The 27,560-nt window shown below is 38.6% G+C and overlaps 1 protein-coding gene across 25 annotated transcripts in view; it reads left to right on the plus strand.

Moving 5' to 3' along the window:
• The window catches only part of gramd1bb (GRAM domain containing 1Bb), a 144,242-nt gene that overhangs the window by 59,725 nt on the left and 56,957 nt on the right, over nucleotides 1–27,560 (plus strand). For 12 of the 25 annotated variants that reach the window (XM_078929689.1, XM_078929696.1, XM_078929710.1 and 9 more), the window contains 2 exons: nucleotides 474–587; nucleotides 5,219–5,245. The exons of 1 other annotated variant lie outside the window; for it this stretch is intronic. In XM_078929689.1, the coding sequence (XP_078785815.1) occupies nucleotides 474–587; nucleotides 5,219–5,245 (141 nt within the window). Of the gene's footprint in view, nucleotides 1–473; nucleotides 588–2,312; nucleotides 2,566–5,218; nucleotides 5,246–9,246; nucleotides 9,464–13,953; nucleotides 13,998–27,560 lie in introns of those variants that run through there. 12 more of the 25 variants (XM_078929711.1, XM_078929692.1, XM_023961269.2 and 9 more) reach the window with 9 other exon arrangements.

The raw sequence follows: 27,560 nt of genomic DNA on the forward strand, positions 1-27,560 counted from the left end.
AAGTAGCTTCAATGAGATTTCTTCATCTTTTTTCTGGTTCAATTGAAATATTGACATTTTGAATATATTTAATTTCCTAATGGTTTCTTTTAAACCTGGTTTCTGCCTTGTGTTTGCATTTATGTTCAGGTGTTTTCATGTATAGCAAAACCAAAAAAATCCAGCACATAAGGTTTCACCAGGTATGTGACATATAGCTCCATCTAGTGTCAACAGTGAAGATGTACATGCAAAAGGCTTTGCTCTGCATTTTGATCTCTGCTGAATGCATGTTAGCAGATGTTTGCACCTCATTTACACGTAGATTGAAACGTGGTTTGAAGTTAAGCCCTGCTGGTTCATTGAAGACAAACACAGGGATCTTTTAGCGTCAATTAAAGAAGATTATTCCCTTGCTTTTCTTTTTGCATTCAAGGTTTAGGGCCAAAAATCTCCCATCTCTTTACACTCACTGATTTCTCTTCACTCCACAGCAGTCAGCAAAGCAGTCAGCAAAGCAGCCTGCAGAGCAGCCTGCAGAGCAGCCTGCAGAGCAGCCACGAAGATGACAACACTCGCTTTTTATCCCCGTTAATCCGGGAGGAGAGGTGAGCTGTTTGCATGTGCATTGTTGTTGTTTTTTGCATTTGCGGGGGCCGGTGAAATATTTCCCGGTTGGCCCCTAATTTTATTTGTGTTGACGTGCAAAGTCTGTGCATCTGTTGCACGACAGGCGTATTCATCAATAACAATAAAATGCAACAATAAACATGACAACAAACACTTGCTTGCATTTTGCCCACGTCATGCTCATGTCCTCCACAATTGGTAAAGCTTTTTCTTTTAATAGATGACAAACAAAGAAAGGATTTACAGTATAACTTTAGCATTATCTTTAAACTCAGAAATAATCCATTTTTGAAAGATTAAAAGAATCCTTTTATTACCATATTAGGTGTATTAGGTAGTTCTGTTTTGGGAAAATCTAATTTAGCATAGTCTAAATGTGTTTTTTTCCTTCTGGGTCCGTTTGGGTTTCCAGAGCTCGGTTTGAGCTGAAGCACCAGGCGCATCATTAGCTGCATGTCACTGTGACAGATGTCCCAGCAGCACATATGAGCAGCAGACACCTGAAAACTGAAGCTGGTGTGTAGCTGTGTGTGTGTGTGTGAGGGGGAGGACTATCATTTGGAAACGTGCATTATTTTTTTTCACCTGGTTATGTAAGGTGGAGCATAAAAACTTTAAGAAAACGTGCAGGTTTTTCTGTTTGTTTGACAGAGGTTTATCATTTCTCACATCACTGGCATCTGGTGTTAACTTAGCTTGAAGTTTGTGCTTCTACATGGTATCAATATTCACAGTTTTATTTGCAAATGCTTATAGTAATAGCTGTTGATGACGATAAGTCATATTTTTATACCAACAAGCATGAAAAAGAATACTTTTTTTTTAAGGTTTTTTTTTTTAGAAAAATCTATAAATTCTAAGATATTTTTTCTTAAGAATTTGACAGGAAATGAAGACTATAAATTGATGTTTTTCAAATCTGCTAATAACATGAGGAAATGTAGTAGGTTTTACAGAAAATGCTCTTTTATCAGCATAATTTCATAAAGATCACTAATACTTTCATCTTTTCCCCCTTAATATTGTTTACGCGATTTTAACTCATTACATGTTTACGCGATTTTATGATTCTTAAAACGTTAGAGTATCACTTAAAAATAATCTGATGTGTTGGAACAGAAAAAAAAATGTTTCTTTTTATTTGTATTCTCGTGCACACACAAAAAAGGCTGGATTGGACTGACGTGTGCATAAAAATGTGCTTTAACTTTGCAGAAATAATAAATGTTGCTTACAAACTAGCTACACACAAATACACTATTTGAATATCTTAGAATATTTATTAAAGGAAAAAAAAACATCAGTTCTGGAATTTGACAAAGAAATAAAAATATTTAATGTAAAAATAGTCTGCATTCTTGAGTAAATCCTGAAAACAGCATCAAGCTTTTTCCCGTTTACCCAGATGTTGATGTGCCTGCTTAGAAATATAACAGTTGTTGCTAAATACTGTTTAAATAATTACAGCTTTAATGAAATAATGTTAACATTTTTGTTCTTTTTCCTTCTTGAATTCCTCATTTGGGAGGTGAAAAATTGTCCTTAACTGTGGCTCAAAAGGTTAAAAACTGCCACTAGAATTGTCACCGGATGCAAATGAAGGAGGCATCTCCTGCCGCAGTAACAGTAAAGAAATCTATTTGAAATGTGAAGCCTCATTATAACACCCACTTAGTCATCAGTCTGTGCACCAACACCTCCACTCTGTCTCCCTGTCATGCTCTCCTCTGCCTTCCTCCCTCTTGCTGCCGCTCTCTGCCGCACATTCCTTCGCCTATAAGCACATCTCTACTTTCTCGCACTGGCATGAGTTCCTGTCAAACCTATGGGATTTTTTGCAGCCTTTCTCTTTGCTGTGCCGGTGTTGGCTAGTGCGGAGCATCTGCAGCGGCTGCAGGGAGAGCAGCGTTCTGTAGCCGGCTTTAGAGGGCACGGAATGTCATGTCTCCTCTGCAGGTAAAACCAGCTGTGTCTCTGCTCGGAAGCTGCAATGCTACCGACCCTAAAAGTCCACCGGCACCGTCGTGTCTGTCCAGCCTGTTTTTGCTCTGACTGTATCTCTCTGTCTGCTTCATATGCTGCAGTATATTCTTGCGTTCTGAAAATAGGCTGCCAGCTAACATCTGCCTGTGTGTGTGTGGGTTTAGCCGTCTGCGCCAGCTATCAAGCTTTCATGGAGCTTTTGGGGAGAGTTTGGAAATTCAGTTTGCTAACATCAACACAAAAAATAACGATTTTATTTATGCTCGGCCGCGTGATGCTTCGTGCGCCGCCTCCTCTAAAGCATCAGACAGCATTATGTAATAACATAATGTGACTTTGCTGAGTGAGCGTAACCATGTTTGGGAGTTGTGTCAACACTGCAGCCCAGCTGCCTCCGCTTTTTGTGTTTTTAGAGCATATCACACCCCCTTTTCTTCATTGTTTGATTCATTCTTAAGCAATAACAGGAACTCTTAACCTGTAGCAACGCAGTAACTATCAAAATTGTAATAATTGATTCATTTCATAAAATACAGCAGACCCATGGGTGTTTTTTTTTCAAGCAAAAGTGCATCATATGCACTTTGCTGTACAAACCAAGGACCACTTTGCAGGTCTACTTCAACCTAAAGTAGCTGCTACTTAAGAGAAATGTCAAATGTGAAGCATCCAGACTCTTCTATTTGTGTTTTTTTTTTCAATTTCTCTCCTAAAAATGAGCATTCAGGGCTGACAGAGGAGAAAAAACTGGGTGTTTCTGGCTGTTTTTTCTTTTTTCTGACACAAACGGGTGGTTCAATTTTTACGGATTTTGAGATTGTGCTGCACGTTTTTTAGCATTGATCGTTTTCATTGCATGCATTTTTGTCTTTAATCTAATTACAATTGAAATTGTAATTGCCAAGCATCTCCGAATAACCTTTTTCTAAGTCTTTACTGTGTCTGAGTCTTTACTAAGTTTCATAATCATAAACTTATAGTTAAAAAAAAAAGGTTATTTACAACCACAAATCAGTCTTTACAGTCAGGGGTAAAGGTTTGTATTTATGGTTGTTTATCAAGTAAAAGTTATAAGTTAATGATGTTGTTTAGGACTATAAGCATGACGGGCCCAAAAAAGAAAAAAAATCAACAAGAGTCTCAAGCTTCTAAAATCAGAGGTCTTTTTTAGCCGAAAGTAAAAAACCTGAGTCATTTTCTAGATCTAGGACATAGTTTTTGGCCGGACGGTTAGAGTGGAAAAATCCTGCCTTTTTCCTCTTCCTGTTGCTGAGAGCTCTCTGTTTACACACTCTCCCGCTAGCTTACAGCTCCTCTCACCCTTAACATAGAATTACTGTTGCAACCTAAATAGTGAGCAATATTGGCTCTATCCAGCTGTACAGTTTTAAGCCAGTTGTCAGCTCAGACGAGAAAAACAAAGACGTATTGGAATCCAAGTGGATGCATCAGAATGGAATTCTTATTTTTATGAGGAATTTTTTCATCTGCCACTGATTTACAACGATTTGCATTACAAAAAACTCTGAAAATGCATTTCTGAGTTTAACTTTCCTCAGAAAAATGCCACAAGAACATGTTAAAAACACCAAAAACACAATTTTCCTCTGAGTGGGTCTTTAAGAAAATGTTACCCTACTTCTAAAGCAATCTTCCTTTGCTATGGACTAGTAAACCGTCCAGCAGTGGCTGGGATAGGCTCCAGCAACCCAGCGTAAAATGGATGGATGATGAGGAAAATACTTTCTACTACAGTCAGATATTAAACTTTACATAGGAGTTTGGTGGCATCAGTTGTAAACACTGGATTGTGAACTCTTCAGAGTGTTACCTTTACTTTCGGAAAGCACTACAGTGTCTGTATAAGAGTAACTAAAACATTGAATCAACTTAACAAGGTTAGAAAACATTTGAGCTTGTTTTCCATTTGGAATCAAATCAGTTTTGATATGAAAATTGTTTTTATATACTGTAAAGTGAACAAAGGGGAAAGTTTCATTTACATTGCCATTTCCAATAAACTTTTTTTTTTTTTTACAAGATAAGAATTTAAACATAAACAAGAAGGGGCTGCATTCCCAGAAGAAAATGCAGGGTTGAATGCTATATTGCTGAATGAAAATGAAACTTGAAGGGTAATAATTGGCAAAAAAATATTAATAATAAAATGATCAAAGTTGACTTTGAATGAAGTGTAAACAGCACAATAACAAAAACAGGAAATTTTTGTGAAAAATGCAAGCCCCGATTATCGAACCAGCGAAAGAAGCAAAGGTTTTTAAGGATTCCTGTTTATTTCAATGGAGGCAAAAATCCTGGAATAGGTAAACAGTGGGTTGAATGCTTTATTTTATGCTTTATAGCATTCAACAAATTAAAAAACTGATTTTCCAAGTGTTCATCTTGGCTACTTGCAGTCATGGGCTGTGTCCGAATTACCGCCCTAACCCCTAACTACTAAAACCCTATATAGTGCGGCACTATATAGTGCACTATATAGTGGTTAGGGCGGTAATTCGGACACAGCCATAGTCTCTCTTTTGTGGCAATATCATTAAAAACTTTGCAAAACCCAACCGAGAATTGAGCGTATTTCCTGTCACTGATCTGTTGCTTTTATGTGCAGGTCTGACAGTGCAGCGGAAAAAGTAAGGTAAGACTGCGTTTGGACGCACCCTTCTTTAAACCAAAGCTGAGTGAGACTGCATACTGCCAGTTGTTTTGCATAAACTCAGTGGTACAGTGGGATGGCCTCACTGTCACCCCATTTGCCCCGGTCCGCCCACCCTGCATGTGACACAGATTCATGGCTTTGTCCACAGACCTAGGTGTCTGAATACGCTTTACATTTGGAGAGGCCGGTTGTGAATACAGTTGCAAGCCATGGAATGCTTTTGTTTGCTTTGCTGGATAAACGGCGTCGAATGCAAGCAGAGTTTTGTGAAGTGGACACTATTGCAGGGCCCTAACTCTAGAGGCCAGCCGGCCAGCCAGTGGCAGCGGGTCAGGGCCGCGGGTGCAGGCACGTCACTCTCCAGGCTGTTGAAGCTGTCCAGTGCTTAAGCAGCAAGGTTCAAGGCTTAAGCTAGGAAGGTGAGTGTGATTATGAAGGAAAGCAAAGCACCCACCCAGCTGTACTGCAGAGAGGTGTCCGAGGGGAAAACGGTCGTGTCAAATTTCTATGCATCTGTAATGCTATTCCATTTCATTAGGTTTTATTTCACCTGACTGCAGAAATCGGAGAGATTTGTGTGTATTCAGAAGAGGGACACTGAGTGTGTCTGACATGTTTTCTTCAACCCATTGCACACTGTTGTTGTGTTGCATGCGTGCCTGCTTTGGTGTGTATTGAACTGTCACTAATGTGTGTTAAGTGATTGGCAAACCAGCTCAGTTGAAGCCACTAGGAGTCCCTGTGCCCCAGCATTTACACCAAAACATCTTTCAATACAGTCTTTCATGGACTGAACTGAACTTTTCATGTTTACCGATTCAAAATAATTTTTTACACATTTTGTGTACTGGAAAGCTTCATGAAAACTTGACTTCTGAAAATCCAAAGATGTAAACATTAAAGTTATTTTGAAAATGCAAAATGAACATTTAGGGGGGAAAAAACGGGGAAAAACGTATAGGCCCTTAATGATGTCCATTGAAATTGGTACACAACATAATAGATCCAGTGCCGAAAGATGTCTGTCTTCTACGTCACAACAGTGGTGGTAGCACTCAGCCAAGGTACCACCTATTTTACACTCCCCCCCTTTACCAAAATGAAGTCAATCAAATCAAATCAAACTTTATTTATAAAGCACTTTTCCTATGAAAGTATAGCCCAAAGTGCTTTACATTAAAACAAAACAACACAAAATACCACGTCTCCATGTTTTGACAATACGGAAGCCGCCATGTTGGAGCCGGGGGTCAGAAACAAGTGAGATGTATAGGCTTTAGCGGGAGAGGAGAGATGGCAGAGAGAAAGAACGTTTGAGAAAAAGAATAATAATAATTTACAAATTGCATCAAGATCGCGAACAAACCTTGAACTTTTTTCCTTCCAGACTCATTTAGCTGGGGATTGATACACTTGCAGAATTACACACCAATACACGCACACACGTGTGTAAAGGTATTGAGGCATCTAATTGGCCAGTTTATAACTTCAATATTTTTACCAAATGTGAAAAAAAGAGGATTATCGAGAATATGTTAAAAGGAGGTATCAGAGCAAGAATGCTTACTTAGACAAATACTGTATGATGACTGAATAATAGCTGTTTATTTCTCTATAGATGTCTATGGGATTTTAGATTCTTGGAATTAGCGGAAACTTCCTGTTTGGAATGCAAGGGGTCACTCAGTCCAGTTCTCACATACAGTCGATGGTCAAAATCCAGACAAACAGCTTTTTCTCCCCCTCAACAATTCTACCTGTAACTGATTTGGACATGCAAAACAGCAAATTTTTTTCACTAAACCCAAATATTTCATAGTTTAGTTTAGGTTCTGTCCAAAAAAGGCAGAAAAAATTACTTAGAAAATGCATTTATTGGTTGGTAACGATAAATAAAATTGACCTATGTAATATGATCTGCTTTATAAAATAAGAAGAAATATTGAAAAACTTTGGATAATTATCAATGGCCTGAAAAAAACCTTTTAACTTGCACATTTTTTTTCTTGTAGACCTGATTTTTACAGTCGGTGATGCCGTTTTAAGTTCGTTAACAGATTAGATGTGTTACCTGTGGCATACGCTGTCTTTGTGGAACAATGTCAACACACAGCATTCGACTTATCCAATTGTCTTTTTCCTTCATGGATGCTGACAACAAAGTTATCCCACACAGGAGAGGGTAAGGAGATGGGCGGGGCCTCATCTCTGGCCTCGCGTCTGCATTAGCCATGTGTTGACATGCTTACTGTCCGTCACCTAATAGCGTCTCAAATGAAACTCACGGCTAACATTAGTTCCGCCTCTGCAAAAAAGGGGTTAGCCCCGCCTAAAGCCACTAAGACTCATGGGAAGTGTGAAATCTTGTGTGTTGAATCCTTCACCATAAGTGAGAGAGCTGTGAAGAGAAGTCACATTCATGTTGTTACGCTGTTCGCATGTGTTCATAATAAATGAGCTTTAATGCTGGAAAGGAGATGGAGCATCTATTTCTCTGTCTACCTCTCCCTCTCTGAGACTGTTTTAGGGTGTGTGGAGTATGAGGCAAGGACAGCTAACGCAGCTAGTTCTTTAGCAGCTCGGCTCTCGTTTTCTTGCTGCGAGTGATTTACCAGCTGGGTCGTTAAAACACATGTGCGGGGGAAAAAAGAAGGAACGTACCGAAACGGTACAGAAGTGATCCAAACCAACCCTGCCGTAACGAAATTATTTAGTTCAACTACGTGTATCGTTACACCCCTAAGTAAACAGTCAACACGTGTGATACTGCACTTTAGTACAGCTTTTTGTTCTTTGCATCTTTAGGTTTGCACTCGCATTTGTAGCTGGTCCCTTCAGGAAGCGCACCTAAGCCCACACAGTGATTTATTTCTCCTACACATTTGTCTTGCTGACTCATGGTCCACAGCGTTTACATTTTTTATACTGCATGCATAAAACTCTCTGGCTTTATCAAGTGAATTATCAAAAACTCAGCAGGTTTACTTTGTTGCAACAACATTTGTTTTTCCATTCAGAAGATGCCAAGGAGTTGAATAGAGCAATAGGGTTTTTTTTGTAACGGCTGTGAGAGATGTTCTGCAGAGGTTCTCCTGGACAGTCCAGCATTGTACCGTTGTTCTAGCGTCAGCGTTGCTCTGCCATCTCAGATGCTGGATTATTGATCTTTGTCTGGGGTTTAAGACTTTAGCCACCAGTGACTGGAATCAGCATAATCGGATCTTTCCATTAAAGTTCCATAAGATCATAAAAAGAAACACGTTGGATAAAATGATGCCCAGAAATAAAAGAAGCTGCTTTAGAATCCAGAAAAAATAAACGTTTTATTTTACCTTTGTTTACGTCCATATTTTTAGGAAACCTCTCAAATTCTTTTGTGGTATACGATCTTTTTTTTTTTTTTAACCTTAGCTCCAGATAAAGAACAGGGTTATATCAGCACATATAAATAATGAAAATGTATTTATTTTTTCAGTTACTAGCTTCAGCATTCAAATGTTTTTTTTGTTGCTTTTTTTGTTAATGTGCCTGGGAGGCTGACGGATCTGCATAAAGAGACGGTGTGATGCGACAGCACAGAAATCGTGAATGAATATAAATATCTGAATAAATCTACAGAGGAGCACGGGCACAGAGAGTTTGAAGGGAGCTGGAGGAGAGGAGGTGAGGGACCTCCCTCGTCGAGTAAACCCGCTCGCAGGGAGCCTACCATAGAAGCCTTCCCACACACACACCATAGTGAGCCAGCCAATCGGAGCGCTCGCATCCTTGATCCATCCTCCCTCATACAGTTGCTCATGTATAGCTCAGCAAAGCAGATGCGCGATGCGAACATGTGCACCACCTTGACTGAAAGCTGAAATGAGACGCATTTCTAGCCCAGAGGGATTGCAGCAGCAATGAGCGTTTTGTTTGCATAGAGGACACCCCTGGTTTAGATTCAGGGCAACGTCGTGCAAGCAGCCTGGATGGAATTTTGGTTTAACAAGTGCCGCTTGCATCCCACTGATGCAAGTGATGTCTGAGCTCTCATTTTCCTTCTGATGGATGTTGAACGAGTACCGTATAGGAGACAAAGGATGCCGGGCAAGTTACAGTTTGACAGTGAGACAGCGGATAAAGTGATTGAAGAAAGGCCATGAGAGCCAGGAGAGAGGCCAGGATGGTGTCTGCCTGTTCACCATGCACAAACATAAGGTCAGATCCGGTGTTATTCCCAATCTTTTATCCCAAACTTTAATAAACTTGCATGCATAGCCTATTTCAGCATAAATTTAGTCTAAAAATCAATATTTGACTATAACTGCCATTTTTTCTTAAGAAAAAAATACAAACAATTATTATAATATGATGTTATTATAATGTTATTGCTATTACTATTATAACATATCCATCACATTTTACCTACAAATGGAAATGCTGTTGTGTGACATCTGACAATAAAGAAGCAACTATCTATGACTTTAAGCGATAATGCTATTATAGCTTTCACTGACTAGATCACGTGACCCACATGCCTTGGGTGCTTTTTCCCAGCTGTGCCCTTTTTTGTTTGACCTTTATAAAGAAAATGCAGCAGCTGTGTTTTTCTGGGGCTTTTATTTTGGGTCTTAAACAATTTAGCAAACATGTGATTATGTCTTTGCTTTGTAACTTAATTTATTACGTCCGTGTAACAGAATGTTTTTACACTCATCTAGTTTTTTAAAAAAAGTGACAATAGGTTGTCATGAAATGTTGTATAACTGTATTCTGTAGTAGACAATTGATTCATTTTGAGAACAATGTGTGGAACTACTTTATATAAAGTTGCTTATCCATCATATGACAAATTCAGTGATATGGCAGAACAATCATTTGTGACGAGTCTTCCTCTCATTTACGTACACATTTGTGCAGAGTTTTTTTTTTTTTTAGCTGTGCTCTCTGTGCTCCCAAGTCCGTTCTGGTGACTCGGATAGACTTACTGCAACTTGTCAGAGGGGACAAAGGCCAGTTTGAAGGCGGGTTTATGTTTTCTTAACCTATAAAAATCTCTGTATATTAATTTTTCTTAAAAAAATTAAGAAAATAATTGTCCTTCTCTTGAGCGTGTTCAGACTACAGGTGACTGACTGACTCCTCACTCCTCATTGGGGGTACAAGGAGGCTTTTTAGCCGTGCTAAAGAGAAGAAACAACTCATCTGTGACGCAAAATAAACTAAATACACTGTGTGAAAATGCCAAAAGCAGGGAGCAGTGAGAGGTTGTTTTTGGCTTTCATTATGTCGTGACCTCCCCTCTCTCTGCACTCAACATATCCGTTTTTTCTGCAGTTTTTCTTTGTAAATTAACGTGATAATTTTTCCACACTCAGCAAATTCTGTTTGAAGGGTTATAGCTGCCAAAAGTAGGAGCATAACAAAATTGGTTTAACAGCTGAAACAGATACTCTGTTGAGTGCGAAAAACATTTTTTTTCATGTAATGCTCAAGCGTAGCTCACAAAGCATCAGCTGCACTGATCTACAAACATTTTTACAGCTTGTATATAGCTTGTATATAGTTGAACTTTGTGTTTGAGCATATCTCCAAAGGATATGTTTATATGAAATAGTTTTTGTCAAATGTCATTTGTAATTTGTGTTAAAGAAAGTAAAAGCAGGGAGAAAAGAAACAATTTAAAATCAAATTTGATTGTGAAAAAATCTATTTTAATTGTTTTGGCCATATCGTGCAGCTCTTATAATAAATATCAAACATTATGTATACATTTTTTATATTTTTGTCTGTATGTTATTAGCTTTCATTGTGTCCATGGCCTCAAAATATTGGATTCATGTTAGTTGGGCTTGTTTAAGTATTTTTTTCAACCCAGTCCTTTTTTTTTTACATATTTAAAAAGCTATCTAACATTTTCCTGACTTGGACACAGGACTCGACAGATTTTTGGCTGGATTTGCAATATTCTGTCTTTTAAATCCATGCATATATTTTTGACTGTTTGCCATTTAATATTTTTGAACTACAGCTAAAATTGCATTCTTTATTAATGAGTCAGCTGTAGATGTTGCATCCTTACAGAGATTTATAAAGAACTTCCCTCTATAAATACTCTGGCTGTCACTGACACACCCCCTTACTGTTTCCGTGAAAGGTCTTGTTTTCATGCTGGGTGGACATCTGCTTCACTGCAGTGTTGCGCAAGGGCTTGAGACTGCTGCAAGAGGCAGTCCAGACCGGGTTCATAGAAATCTAACAATAACAACAATCTACTTTCACCTTATCTACAATGAGGCAGACAGACTTGATTTACCGCATGTATATCTCAGCTTCGTGGCGCTCACACCCTTAACTGAATACGTTGAATCTGACAGGGCCATGTCTTTTACTGCCAGCTGGCCATCACTGCTGAATAATCAGAAGTTCTCTGATGACTCATGCAGTGATACACACAGAAAGTATAAGCATCATTAGGTTAGAGTGAACTTTTTGTTTCTTTAAAAGATTGAAATAAATCAGCTCAAAATGTGTTCAAAGTAACTTTAAATATCCTACAGAACCCAGCCACAAGACAGAAATCTGAAGACTCACTCTGATCAAAATTTAGATTCAGGTGTTTTTACCTTTCTTTTGTGTTATTTTTCTGATGGAGGACATATAATAAGGAAATTTAGATAAAAAATGGCATTTTTGAGTATTTCTGTATTCAAACCCTTGTTTCTATTTGTTGACTCAGCTCCAGTTTGCCACAAAAACAACTTTTACTGCACATCTCTTAACATTATGCTATGTTGTGCTTTTTTTCCCCCCTTTTAGTCCATCCTTTTTACAAATTTCTTGTTCATAAATTCCTCACTACTTCCTTTTCTTCTGTCTTTGTTTTTCTGAGTCATGTTTCTTGTTGGTCAGTAAAAGTGCTGAATCAGATTTGCAAATTCTATTTTTTTTATCATTTTACTCTATCACATTTGTTTCAGAAATGTTTATACCGCTATTAGATGTTTTTTAGACATTTTCTTCTTTGACCTTTAAATAAATGATTTTTTTAAACTTATTTTATTACAGCTGGTTATCAGTCCATTATTGTCTATGGCTGATGGGAAAAGGCTGTCCTGGTGTATGTATATTTATTACCATTAGATATGCTTCTGTAAAGTCATACCCAAAGTAAATCTGAAGAAGTGGAGGGAAAAAAAATGTCATTTTTTTTCACACAGGCTTGTAACAAATAGGTCGGCAACAGTTATTCAGTGACGGTGGTATTGAAGCGTCTCTGTCGCTTAAACAGCCAAACTCTGCAAGACAGATCTACATAATCTATGCTGACATCAGGACTACACTCAGTCATGTCAAACTTTCTGTTTTAGTGATATTTCTAAATGACATCGCAAAACAACACAGAATTAAAGTGAAATAAAATGATGAATGAATCCATTTTTTACACTGCTTTTATACTAATTGTTATATGAATCACCAGACATGTTAGAAAACATTTCCATATATGTAGTCTTGACATGTTCATGTCCAGAAATCTCCTTGAGATGTTTCACTCCACAAATGCTCTAATCTTTTCAGGATTTTATATCTTGAATAAGTTCAAATGAGTCAAATCAAATCAAACTTTCTTTCTATAGCACTTTTTCAACACATGCTACCCAAAGTGCTTTACATTCATTGAAGTGTTTTTTTTATTTTCTTTTTTTTTTTATTTAGGTTTTGTAAATCAATTTTTGAACCCCCGCCCAACTGCTTTGTCCCCCTCATCTGTTCATTTTATTCATTTGTATTTATTTTAAATTCAAACGGAAAGATCTTGTAAAAAAATCATCATTTTTATGATGACAATAAATCTCCTAAAACATAAATGCTGTGATCTGCCTCCTCCACTATATGTGGAACTGAATTTTTCTCTTTTAACTGTCACGCAAGTATGATGAATTAATTATACTTACAATTACTTGTGTCCCTCTGAAACCAACTCCAGAAAAAGGTCTAAAAAAAACAAAGATTATAATTTTAATAATAGTTTTTAATAACAAACATGGCAGAAAACTTGAATAATTTCAAGAGGCCACAGCACAAAAATTCATTACCTAAGTGACCTTTACTCTCAGCAGGTTGTACTTCGCCTAATCAGTTTCCACAAGTACGAAATAATTCAATTAAACATCCTCACAGACAGCCATCAGATTTGTGGAAAGGCCTATTCAATTGATTAAAGGTATTTTCGGCTGCTGCAAAGCTCAGTGAGGGTGGTAGGTGTAGGAAGAAACTGCTCTCACAAAGAGCCGTGCCATAATATCAGGTACATCAGCAATAATGAACTGACTGAATGCAAAAAGGAAGGGTTGAGGGTTTCTGATTGCAGTGAATCAGGCTGCATGGGGGCGCTCTGTATTGGGTAACTTAGCAGCAGAGTGGAAAGACTGCACTTTGTCATTTTGGTTTTTCAAAATAAAGCTATATTGTGGTGTTTGTTTTTTTCTACTTACAATAGGATAAGACTTTGGGAATTTTATTTTTTTTAAAGCAAATGATTTTGGTGTTTGTTTGTTTTTCCTTTTTTATTAGACAAGGGATTCAATTTGGCATTGATTACTGAGAAGTTTTGGCTTGTTTGTAACCAGGAAAAGATCGTTTTGAACCATCGAGAAGGAAATTCTATCAAACTTTATCATTTTGCTTTTCTCTACCTTCACTGATAGGCCAAGCAAAAGACGTGGAAGAAACTGATATGGAAATCTCAAAGGTAGGAAATAACATTCAGAGCACAAAACTCGCCACACTTTAACAAAAACAAACAAGTTTTCATTCCGCACAGAAAAGAATAAATGGCTTACAGTTGTAATCGGAAGTGGTCTCTTAACCTTTTTAATTCGAGTAAGACCTCTTAAGGTCATTAAAAAGGTGCTGCTGTAATGTTGTTTTTGGTATGTTTGTTACTACCAAAATTAGTACTCAATCAGACATATAATTTTTTTCATTTTTTTTTTGCTGATTTTTGTTACATAATTCTGTTGATTAAAAGAAAAAATATCTATTTTATCAATCTTTAGGGTACATTTTTAAAAATGTACCGTTTTTTGAGCTATTCTTTGCTTTTAGACTTCAAAAGGTAAAGACCTTTTCTAGTGGTCTTTATGATTATGCTGTTTTTAGCCAGAATTAAAAAAAAAAAAAAACGTGTGGATTTCTGGGACAGTTTTCCATGGGTTCATTACAAATTGGTCTTAAAGTTGTGGGCGAGACTGTTGGTGTGGTGCAACTCCGGCCCCCCTCCCCGTTGCGTAGCGGAGCAGGGATCTTGTGGCCCGCCCAGCGTATTTTCTACTTCACAGATACGCTCTTTTTCAAACAAAACGGTTTCTTCTTCTCCATATTCACAACAATTTAAACAATGAAATACTCAGAAATGCATATTTGAGCTTAATTTTATTTATATATGTCCGTCAAAATCAGAAAAATGCTACAGGAACATGTTAAAAACACAAAAAAAACTCTATTTTTATCAGAGTGGGTCTCTTAAGGAGAACAAAGTCAGAGATGCAATGATCTCAGACATGATCTCAGATACGTCCATTTGCATGTACACTATTTACAGTAATGTAAATGGACTAAATTAAGAGCTTTTTCTTGCAATGCTTTGAGAGTTCTCCAACAGAAAGCACTTTTGTTCCTGGGTGTCAGGTTTCCCTGTGACTCAAATCCAGAAGAAAAAGTGCTGTAGCACCTTTTGCTGAAACATCGTCAGCTATGTCCTTTGAAAGAGAACACACTCAGTAATGTGAAACTGGGCCAGGTCCATTTATGTCTTCCCTGGAACCCACACTGGAAAGTTTTAAAAAAATGCAACCCATGACTAAATGATAAATACTGCATGTCAGGTTAGCTTGTACTTCATATTGAGGTGTTTTATTTTTTTTTAATGATAGAGTTTGAAGATGGCAAATTCTCCCAGATGTCAGTAAATTCCAGAATATTCTTTAGTATTATGAAGTGAGTGTTTGAGCATTAAAGGTACAAGCAGTTTTAATAGGTCTTACTTATGGTTGCAGGAGACATTTGGGTCTTTATTGCCACTATTCCTGTAATGCCTTTACTGCAGTACGAGAGTGGAACAAGCTTTTAACTCAAAGTAGTCAAGTTTGCCAAAAATCTCTGGTAAGTTGATCATATATTGAAAGATGCACGTGGGTTTGTGTCTTGGGCAATATTAAATATATTTTGCCATCTAACAGCAGTGTGCATGGGAGGATTCTGAACAGGGTTCTTCAGTCTTGTCGTTGTTTGTGTGATCTTATCGCTTCTGGCCCTGGGGGGTATTCCAGAAAGCAGGTTATGCTAGCTCCCACGGTAAGTTTGAGGCTAAGGAAGTTGATAACCTCAGTTTACGGTTCCAGAAATGGAGGTATGTTTTAGGGTAGGTCAAGTTGCCATGGCAACTCATGCTCTGAACATAACCTGGTCGGGAGCAGGTTTAGTTGAAGGTTAGTTTGAGGGAGGTGAAGCAGCATGGCGTGTCCATTTGAAGATGATATAGTGGATGAAGAAGCTCAGACAATACTTTTTCCACCGTGAGAGGGTGATAAGACCACATATGGATGTTGGAAAATTAAACTTTTTTACTTTTATCTAACATAGTTATTTGCTTCAGTTAAGATAAATCATTTGTTTGTTAAGTCAGTTTAAAAATAACATTCAGTTTTCATTCAGTTATTTTACTTTCATTCAAATTAATTCAATTAAGTAGGTGTAACGTTGGTCCTGCTGTTAGATCGGCACCGCAAAGGATTGTGGGATACCATTTCCTTTGCCTGTCTGGACGGATTTTGGTTTAAGTGTGGCTTTGTGACCAAATGTGTTTAGTTGTTTAGCTGTTTTACTGTGTTGTGCCATGTTTTGCTGAGTTGTTTAGTCCTACTGTGCTTATGTCTCTGCACCATGAGTGAGAGTGAAGGAGAAGATGATGAGTTTAAATAGCACGTCTACAGGAGTGAACTGTAATGACTATGACGGAAAATTCTTTCATGAATTTGTGCGCATTGTGCATTTTTTCTCCCGTCCTTTTTATTGTTATAAAAATGAGCATATCTGCCGGCTCATACTTAGACATATGAGAGATCAAGAAATATAACTAATTGAGATGGAAAAAATATTAATTGAATTGGAGTAATATGAAATTTAGTTAGATAAATACATAAGTTTGAGTTGTATAAACAATTATTGAGTTTTATAAATGTAAGAAATTAGGTTGATTAAATTTTACTCAATTATTTGTTACCAATAGAAGTAATTCATTTAAGATGGCAAAATTGGATAAGTTATACATATATATGCGTCACAAGGAAAATGGAAATAAGATCAGAAACTTGTGCGTTTAATTTGTCTGTTCTTCTACTACAAGCAGAAAGTCTTTTTTTAGATGATGCAGCCGTGTTACTTTTTTGATGGACGTATAATCTTCATACGCCATCATTAAAACCTCAGACTCCGTCTCACCAAAGTATAGCGCTTTCTTTTTTCCACGCGTTTCCATGGTGACTCTGGAAATCGGCGATCTATTGAGAATGTCATTATGTACCTGCTGTGTACAAGCATTAACCCAGGGTTACCAAGTCGAGCGTAATTACGCTAACTCATATTTGGTCTTTTGGAAACGACATACCCAGAGTAAGCAAGTTCAGGCGGATTTCAGACAGAGTTCAGGATAAAAGTCAGGCTAGTTTAAACATGCTTTCTAGGGTTGGGCGATGTCCCCTAAATTGGCCATTGACGATGTTTGCTGTCAACCATCGGGATGGACGATGATATCGTCGTGGGGGGGGGGGGGCTATTTTTAATTTTTCTGTCTTATATAATTGCTATTCGTTATTTTACTTTATTACTTTATTTTATTTCCCAACTAATGACTCATCCGCGATGATCCAGTATAAACTGAGCGAAGAGACTTTAACAAAAAAAGTAACAAACAAAATAGAAAAGAAGTTTTCCGCTCCCGCACTTAACTAGTCAAGTGGACCAGCGGAGCGCGGACTTACAGCTTTGTGTTTGAGGGGAAGGGAGGGGTGCTTTGTTACATGAGCGCTATGTGTGTGAGATTTAAGACTGCGATCCGTCCCGCAGCTCTAGGGGAACTAGCTACCGAACTCAGAACCGGGTCTAAAAGTGTGTGTCTGAGCACAGCTCGGATCGTCAGCACACACAGCGGCGGTTTGAGGCAGAAATGTCGCTCAGTCCTTAGAAACCGTTCAAAAAATCACGTGGATTTGTGTTTCCAGTCGTGTCCCGACTAAATAAAGGCTGATGTTATTCCCAAATGTTTGCGTGCAGCCAGCATGCAGCGCCACCCAAAGCTAATGTTGTTAGCCCGTGTTAGCATACTGCTAATGATCCTGGCTTCTTTCTGGCTTCGTTCAGAAAAAGCACTGACCACACAGATTAAAATTCAAATGATGAGCGAGCAGGTGTTTCATAATAACCGTAACATTATTAAAAGCACGTTTAGAAGATCGTTGTATATAGCCGCTCGGCGCTGTTTAACATTGTTTTGTATTGAATTGATACATTCAATAAAGTTTGAAAAAAAAAGCCACTCGGCGGAAGTTATATCCTCTTCCGGATTGTCAAACCCTACTGCGCATGTGCGAATGATTTATTCCGACTGAAAGTGTGACCTTAGTGAACGTTTGTTATATTCTGAAAACGTTTTTCTGGGCCCATGTACACCGTTGGATTCTAATCCGACCATTGATCCCATCAAGATATTTTGCACATGTAACCGCGGATTATGGTGTCGACTCGCAACGTGGCGGGGGCGTGGCATCACGATGGTGTCTCTCCATCGGGATGTCAGTCACCCATCACGATGGACGATGGTATCGTCCATCGGCACAACCCTAATGCTTTCTGGAATACCCCCCAGGAGTGTCCCTGACCTAGATGAAGCAGGTAGAGAGGATGGATCAATAGATAATTGAACCTGCAACTTTCCACTACTTGGTAAAAGTGGACGCCTTGCCATGTGTTCCTTCAGAATTCTTTGCCTTGTCAGCAACATGGGGGTGTGACAACAATAACCACTTGATCTGTACGGGTTTGAGGGACCATCTCTTCTCCCAGCGAGCTTTTTTCCCCCTTTTTCCCCATTGCTGCCATAAATTGAACGAGCGCCACGACAACTGAGCGGGCGTATTCAGGAACTGAGTGAGTGAACCAATTACAACCACGCAGGCGCAATTCTAACTGAGCGCCTCGCATTTTACAACAGCACGCCTGCAACCCTACCTGGTCCTGCACACTCACTTCGCTCCAGCGCGCTCGCTGGGTTTGCACGCCGTGTTAAGGGGGCATTTTGGTCACTTGACTTGCATGTCAAATTTGGCGAGGCAGCTGGGCGGGACTTTCTTTTTGGGGCTTTAATAGAAAAACGGTAATGAATGCAGTGATTTTCACATGAAAAAACTTACAGCACAAAAAACCCGCTGCGCTTTCTTACCTTTGTCTTCGGTCGTTGGTTAACGTTTAAATCCATGTTACATCCAACGTTTTTTCCTATTAAAGCCTCTAACACAAACAGGGGTGGCGAATAAGTTTGACACAAAGAGCCGAAATTTTTAACTGTGAGAGTCAAAGAGCCACACCACACACTGACCTACCAGACACACAAACACACACACAATTAAAGCCATATTATGTTCCACAACCCCCTCCTCTCCTTACAATACAAGCACAGGATTAAATGGCGCCGTTTCAGTTTTTTTTTTTTCTTTCTGTATTTAACGTTAAAACATACCGGTAAAAGATGCATGCTAGTGTGTGTTAAAAAGGCAGCGAGCGCAAAGCTGAGTTGGTTGTGATTTATTTTTTTGTCAGTCATCTATCAGCATCCAAAAATCCATCAAAGTCCTCATCTTCTGCATCTGAAACAGCTGGGCTAGATTTCTATCAAACACACCGGCTTCCCTTACGTCATCGTGTCTCTTTGCATTTCCAGGGTTTCCCAAACGAAGTTGTTCTGCATCATTCACATATCTGCACCTTTGTACTGGGGGGGGGTCTTCTTCTTTCACGTCCTCTCCTCTCTCCGTACCGTTCTCATGCTGTTCTATCCTACATTTTCTTTACTGAAGTCACATAACAACACATTCGGGCCGCTCTGTACCGAGCCGCCTGTTAACCCCCCCTGCTCCAAAAAATGAAAGTCCCACCCTGCTGCCTTGACATACGAATTTCAGCCAATCAGATCAACCAGAAAACCCAGCGAGCGTGCAGGAGCGAAGTGAGCATGCAGGATCACCGCTCAGTTAGGATTGCAGGCGTGCTGTTGTAAAATCCGAGGTCCCTAAGGCCGCCTTTACACTGCATGGTTTAAGTGACCCAATTCCGATTTTTTCCTCTCACCTGGCACAGATCGGATATGATCGGTGAACGTGTAAGCAGGACAAAAGCGCATGGATGCCGTTTTTCTCAGATCGGATACAGGCCTCTCTCATAATATGTGGAAATAAATCGGAAACGAATCGGATACGTGCATTTGCGTGTGCCACGTAAGCAGACAGATCGGATATTCCCAAGTAAATGCGAGTCGTACCTCTGTGACGTCAATTCAGGACACCACCAACTGAGATCACATGACTTATTAAGGTGCTTTTTGTGCGCTGATTTTGCTGTCAGCGTGTTACCTTTCAGCCTCAGGCTTCAGACCGTAGTTAGAAACCGCTGTTATGTCCTGTCCAGACGCAAACGGTAACTAATGAAGCGGGACACCGTTGCTATGGAACAGGCTAGAAGCCGTGTATTTCTTTGGGGGGCATGTGTGATGGGGACCGTGTGTGTGTGAGCGCGCGCGCGTGCTTGCGTGTGTGTGTGTGTGTAAGGAGAGAGAGGCGGTGTGAGCGTGGAGCGGGGGAGTGTCGGAGAACCGTAAATCAAAAATAAGGTGTCTCCCCCAAAAGTTTTGAGTCTTTCTTAACCCACTCTGGAGGCTGAGGGTTCAGAACGGAAGAGTGAACCCCGAAGAAATCTCCCGTGCGTTTTTGACTACGGTCGGAAAAGAGAAGTCATCGCGCAGGAAAGGTTCAACTCTTGGATCAAGTACAGCACGTCTGCAAACACTTCCTCATTCAAAACTCAGAGAGAGCCGAGCAGCCCTCCTTCTTTTCCTCTCCCGTGCATCCCCTCTGGAGCGCCAAAGGCAACGCCTCCTTCCCTCGCAGCCTTGCCTCCATGACAACCGCAGTCACACAAAAGTCCGAAAGAGGTCCGCGGAAGGCGGAAATCCTGCTACGTAGTCCTCAGAACGTCCACGTTTGATAGTTTCAGCATTGTATTGTGTAAAGGCATAAATCAGATACGGGTCACTTTTAAAAGATGATGTAAGCGGGTCGTCAAAAAAATCGGATATAGTCAGAAAATCGGATATGAGAATCAAGACCTGCAGTGTAAATGCGGCCTTAGTTAGAATTGCGCCTGCGTGGTTGTAATTGGTTCACTTACTCAGTTCCTGAATACGCCCGCTCAGTTGTCGTGGCGCTCGTTCAATTTATTTATTAATTTATTTATTATTTGTTATATTTTTTATAATCTCAACGATGAAACCTTGTTGATTTAATCTAGGTTACTTTTCTTTCTATCGATCCATCTTCATGACCCGCTGAATCTTGCTGGAGCTGGAGAGTTGCTGGAGCCTGTCCCTAAACCAATTCATGTTCTTTTCTAATACCAAAAAGGTGCCAGAAGATCTCCCTAAGATTCTCACTCTTCACGGAGATGCTATAGAGCAAGTACATGAGTACAAATACCTTGGGGTTTTACTTGATGATTCCTTGACATTCAAGCCCCACACTGAAAATATTGTGAAGAAACTAAAACTGAAATTGGGTTTTCTTTTTAGAAATAAGCTTTGCTTCTCTTTCGAGGTAAAAAAACGGCTTGTGACTGCAACATTTCTATCTGTTTTAGACTACGGGGACCTTTTGTACATGAATATTTCAAATCATTGTCTTTACAGATTAGACTCTGTGTATCATGCTGCTCTGAGGTTTATAACCAATAGTAGAGCATTAACACATCACTGTGAACTGTACTCTCGTGTGGGGTGGTCATCTCTGTCCACAAGAAGGCAAGGACACTGGTACACTTTTATTTACAAGGCCATGCTTGGACTGCTTCCCTCCTACATTGGAGATTTACTAACGAGGAGAAATGTTGACTCATATTCATTGCGTTCAAATGATCAACTGTTGCTCAGTGTTCCATTTGTCCGCACAGAACTGGGAAAAAGGTATTTTTCTCACGCTGCTCCCACTTCATGAAACACACTGCAAAAAACCTGGAAGCTCCCTGAACTTATCTCTGTAAATGATTTTAAAGCCAGACTGAGAGCACTTGAGGTCAACTCCTTTAAATGTAACTGTTTTTATAATTTAAATTGTAATTTTATTTGTTGTCTGTGTTTAACTTTTTGCTGCCTCTTGGCCAGGACTCCCTTGTAAAAGAGGTTTTTAATCTGAATGGGACTTTCCTGGTTAAATAAAGGTTAAATAAAAATAAATAAATAAAAAAATTAGACAAAACTGAGGTCACCAGTTTGTTGCAGAGCCTTGCTCCTATTTTTTTACCTTCATTTGGAAAAAGGAAAAAGAATGCTTTTGTTGGATTTAGGAACAAAATGTTAAGACACTGGGGGGGGAAAAGAACCTTGCTGCTTTTTTTGTTAGGTGGTTATGATGTAGATCAATCATGGAGCTTGAAATAGCTCAAGTGCTGCTCTTGAATGCTTTGTGGGCTAAAAAAAATGACATAGCAACACGTCAGGAACGCAGGAAACAAGCCAACGATGTGCGCTTCAGTGGCACATTTTTCCCTTCTTACTGTACGTTTGACTAAAAAACGTTTGTGGCGGATGCAGCACGCCAGAGTGCTCCCAACTTTACCTGTTGTGTCTCCAGCTTCCACCTGGAGACATATCCCACAAATTCTGCAGAGGATTTGTCAGGGCGAGGTCATTCTAACATCTCCACACCCAATCCATTATCTTATCACTTTTTTAAGCTTGTCCGTAAAAGCATGAAATAAAGTTTATAGCTTAAAAAGTATTACGTATACAACTTATGTATTTTTACTGCCACATCATCTGTTAGAGACCCCCCCCCTCCCTCCAGGTGGCAGCAGCAGAGCATTACTCTGATATTGTTAGATGCTTTGGTCTTTGTATTTTGCTTTGGTGGTTTTTGTGTAGTTTTTAGTTATTTCCCTGTAAATAGATTCCCTGCTGGGTGTTTTGAGTCGTTGGTGTATTTAGTTTTTACCACTATGTTACATCCTTTACAAGCGTCTAGACCTCTGGCGTGTAAGCACTGCTCTATTTTACTCAGATGTACAAGTTACCAGAGCAAATCAGAAAAAAACTGAAGATTGCATACACTGCTTCTCCTGATTTTCCAGCAGCCTTTGGCAGGCTAAAGACTGTCCGGACTAAATCAGCTCAATCCACTTATATATTTATTTTATTTTTATTTAAACATGAAGAAAAGGCCCTTGAGATGCAACATTTCATTTTCAAGAATGTCCTCTGTATCTATATCAGCAACAGAACTTTGTTTTAGGTGTTAATCAATAAAGTTCCTAATAAATGTCTCTGAGGAACAAAGTACTTTTTCTTTTTTGTTTATCATCAATTCCTAAGTTCTAGAATAAATCAAAATTAATAGCTTCATAAAAAAATGTTGATAAAATCGAAGCATTTGGATTTCACCGCCTCATCCTGTTGTTCTCTACTGAATTAGACTTACATTTGAAATAGAAAGTTCTTTGGGACTGATAGACCAATTCATTTGTTTAAAACATTTAATGTTAGATTAAACTCGAGTTGAAAAGTTCCCTTTCTGTGACAGAAGTGTTATATTAGCAGCTACATGGATGTTGTTGACTTGTGGCATTGTGAGGACCATGTTTGCCAACCTTTATCTATCCTATCCGTACCAATTCCAGTTGTGTTAGTTAACCAAAAGAATAGATCAGATTTGTTTGTTTGTATGATTACTTCATGCTTATAAAGTATTTTTGCCCATATGTTTTACGTCGCGGGTTGTCTCCTATTTTGAACAACTGTTTTCATGCAGTTCAGTAACAGTTTTGATGTTTTTAACACGCTAAAATGTACCTCTTTTTTGTGTTGTTGTTGTTCACCTTTTAGCATATCCCCTCAGGGGTCGCCACAGCAAATCAGCTTTCACTGATGTGCACATGTGGAGATTTTAGGCCCAGCGCCCTTCCTGACAAAACCCTGTATTTATCCATATAAAAGAATCAGTTATTGCAATAAAAAAGTATGTCTTACACTGCTTTTACAAAGACAAAACAAGTATAAAACATTAAGTACTTCGAGTAATCAGTTGACCAGACTGGTTGACTGCACTGTTTAGTTTAGATCTGACAAACTGAAGAAGCATCTAATCATGATGCAGCCTCCACAGGCAAACAGAAGAAAGCTTTTGAGCAGTAAAACAATGATATTTAAGCTCATGTTTGTTCATTAATCTGAAACGGGATGACTCTCGCAGCATATAATTTCACAAACAAACCTAATTTTGAGATTTTTAAAGATAAATGCATTTGTTGGAGATTTGAAGATTTGAAAAAAAATTAAAGGGTGAGCTTTTCGAGAGGCAGCAGAAACAGAAAGTGTTAGTTTTCTCTTCTTTATATATATATAAGGAAGGCCTTTAATGTCAGCAGGTGTTTTCCTTTGTTCTTTTATTCATGGCCATGTGACTGTCACCCAGAAGGCCATCTGGGTTTTGAGCTGCTTTTATATTCGTCCTGCTCCAGCCTGCATATCTAAGCTGTGTCTGCAGGTTTCTCCCTTTTTAGTTCAGTGACATTATGAAGCTGTGAACTTATTTTTAAGGCATTAGTAAATATTACAATAACCTCTCTGTACTGCAGACTGATTTTATAAGATCGTATTGATTAATGTACCGTTTTCTCCAGCTTCACTTCCAACATAAGATCAAGTATTGGTAGAAACATCAAGACTTATTCCCACTAAAATATTCAGATGGGAAACAGCCTTAGTTTTCTGGCATATTTTTAGATTATACACTATTTTAAAGGAATATTCTAAAGAAAATAACTAAATTGATCATTTGTTAATCACTCTGAGCTGATATTTATTCTGATATTTACAGATCTTTTTCATTTGAGTTTCTTAGATCAAAATGGCCTTTCGTGGGTTACTGGAATGCCAAATGAGTTTTCGAAAGTGCTTCGTTTGTGTCCTCAAACACCAGAACATTTTGTTAAATAAAGCAGAATTTTCTTTAGGCGATTTGGTGAGGAATTAGGATTGCAGATCTGTTGCACTTTGGGAACAAATCTACCAAGAAGTCTTGCGTTGTCCCATTTGTTTAGGGCGTGTCTGATGTGCCCTTATTGTGTCCGTCATCAAACGAGGTTGACTGAAACAGTCAAAGGCGATGAAAGGCAGCTTCAAGGCTGTTGAAATGGCTATAAGCAGGATTTCAGAAGAGGGGTGAAAGGTGGATCAAGGATCTGAGAATTGTAAGCACTTTGGGAATTCAGGAAGAGGGATTGATAAGGACCTAAAAATGTCATTAAAAAAATCTTTAAAACAGTTCTTTCAGTAGGCAAGAGATCTTTAAACATGGAAATCCCATCCAGTCCTGTCCAATGTCAGAGGTTCCGAGTGTGAGAACACTTGGGACCCACCAGGTGTTGTGAGTCACAGCAACCACATGAAGACACTCTCAAGCTCATGTTCAGTTCTGGGTTATTGCAGAAGCACATCCACTATAAAACGGATGTCAAATCATGAAAATTGTGGGTTGATTCGATTTGAGAGAGATGCTCGCAAGTCCGAGTCAAGTCTGACGTGACAAATCCAAGTCTTTAGCTTCAATGTCACGTCAAGACTTTTAATTTTTTCAAGCTCCCACATTTTCTACTTTGAAACTTCTTGTGGCAACACAATAAATGAAAATTCAAGTCCCCTTTTATCTGCTATTTTAACCCCTGAAGCGAGGAGCTGAGAGAAAACAAAAACATCACGACACACACATCAGTTGATAATCTAAATAAACCTAGCATTAAATGATCTATAGTTATGTTTATGCTTTTTGTAATCACATATCTTCCTATTCAGTAACATAGTAACACTAACACATTTTTTCATAGTCTTCACCCCTGATATGGAAAAAAATGTGTTCAGCAGAGATTTAACCAGTTACTTCCTTGACTGCTTTCTGGGGTTCTGGTGTTGGAGGAAGACTGAGGAGATGCAGTCAAAGCAGAGTTCTGCTTTTCTTTCTGTTCTACAAAGCAGCGTTGAGGGATCACCCTGGATTATCTGACAATGCTATTCTTAGAAAGAAAAAAAAGAAGTCACCAGAGCTGAGAAGTATTTACGCAATGCTTAAAAAAAGGCTAGAAAATCACCAGTTTTTTTTTTTATCTAACCTGCAATTGCCTACTAAAAAAAACAATTGAATATGAACATGGGGAAAAAACCTTAAATGAGCTTTAGAGTGTTGAAGTTTAGCTTACATTTTTCCAAACTTAATAAAAAAAATAATAAATGCTGTCGATTCAAAATGTTCTTGTTATTTTTGAGCAGATTACTATGATTCATCCGCAGAAACTGGCTGTCATATGCTATTCATCCAGCAGATGGCGTCAGTGGGATAAATATCTCCTTGCCAGCTCTGAAGGAGCTGTCCATTCAGAACCTCTAGCTGTTTCTAAATGCAGCCACTTGAATCAATCTACAAGCCAACTGTAACTTCCTAGAAGTTTTCAAAGGCAACATTTGTGTTTTAGAGATGGGGGTAATAATCCTTTCTCTGTACATTTAAGTCGGATTTATTCATTTATAGGGAAGCAATTGAACACATTTAGCCATAGAAATTCTTATATAATCTTGTTTATTTTGTTGAGAGTCCCTTTAAAAATAATTACATGATCAAAATACAAGTTTTTTGCATTGAGATTTTTGAAAATGTGTCTGATTTTGATATGAACTTTTTTAAAGTTGTTTTTTTCGCAGTATTGATTAATATAACAACAATTAATAACAGTTCATTTCTTTATCAAAATATTAATCAAAAATGTCAATACATTTAGATGTTTAATTTTATAATGTGGACCCTTATTCTGGTCTTTGTTTGAAATAATAATAGACAGAAAAATGTATTATTCCAGGTCAATATAATCTTCCTCCATTGTGCAGTTTAACTCCCATTGCAACAGTGTAGTTTAGTACTGACACGATCAGGCGGCCACTCTAAGCCTGCACAATAAATAAATAAACTTTATCGCTATTGCGAAATCAAGCTGTGCAAAACGCACATTTGCAAAAGGCGGAAATTCTAATATTTGATTGTTACCTTAAATGTACAAAAATAGTCTTATGGCAGCCTGAAGTATTTAACAAATTTAAAAAATCCCTTCATGCATTTGATCAATCGATGGACTCCTTTTATGTTAGATGCTAGCTTCGACTAGTGTAATTTGGAGTATATTTTTAAGGGATGTTAACTCTTATTTGAATTAAACTCTCGCAGTGAAATGGAAATGTTTTTGATTGTTTTGCTATTTGTTTATTTATCGCAAGTTAAATCATCATCGAAATATTGATCATTAATATTGCAAATCGCAGGTTTTTCTCATATTGTGCTGCCGTACCACACACACCTTCTTTTCCTGTATTACAGTGTTTTTCAACCAGTGTGCTGCGGCTCACTAGTGTGCCGTGGGAGATGGTCAGGTGTGCCGTGAGAAATTGCCCTCAATCACTGATCTAAAAACATTTTCCATCTCCAGGAAATCAGCTCTTTGATCATCCAAACAGCCCCTGATAAAACACTGACAAATTAGGAATATTAAAGATCGTAAAATACTTTTTTCTTTGTGTTTATTTGATTCTATTAAAGACTTTTTTGATAAGAATGACGGTACCGTGATTTAGCCGCAGCTACAGCTGTTTTTGGAAAAGTCCCGCCCCTTTAACCGTCTCCACCAATCATTCTTGGAGGCTTAATCACATGTCATCAGTCTGACCAATCAGAAGTGCTTAAAGTTTACACTTCTTGTTCAGATTCTGCTCATAAAGTCGCTCAGTTCTGAAAAAATACCAGTTAAAGCTCGTCTTTAGGGGTGTAGCTTTCCCCAGAATCCGGTTTTAGACCGTGGAAAAAGTGAACAAAACAATGAAGCTCAGAGACGCGAGTCTGTCTGCGTTCGGCGGCTGTTTGCATCTCCCATGTTGCATTGGGTTAAAGTGACAGCGTCTCAG

Source organism: Oryzias latipes, chromosome 13 (genome assembly GCF_053564925.1).
Source record: "Oryzias latipes strain Hd-rR chromosome 13, Olatipes_Hd-rR_3.1".
Taxonomy (NCBI): Eukaryota; Metazoa; Chordata; class Actinopteri; order Beloniformes; family Adrianichthyidae; genus Oryzias; species Oryzias latipes.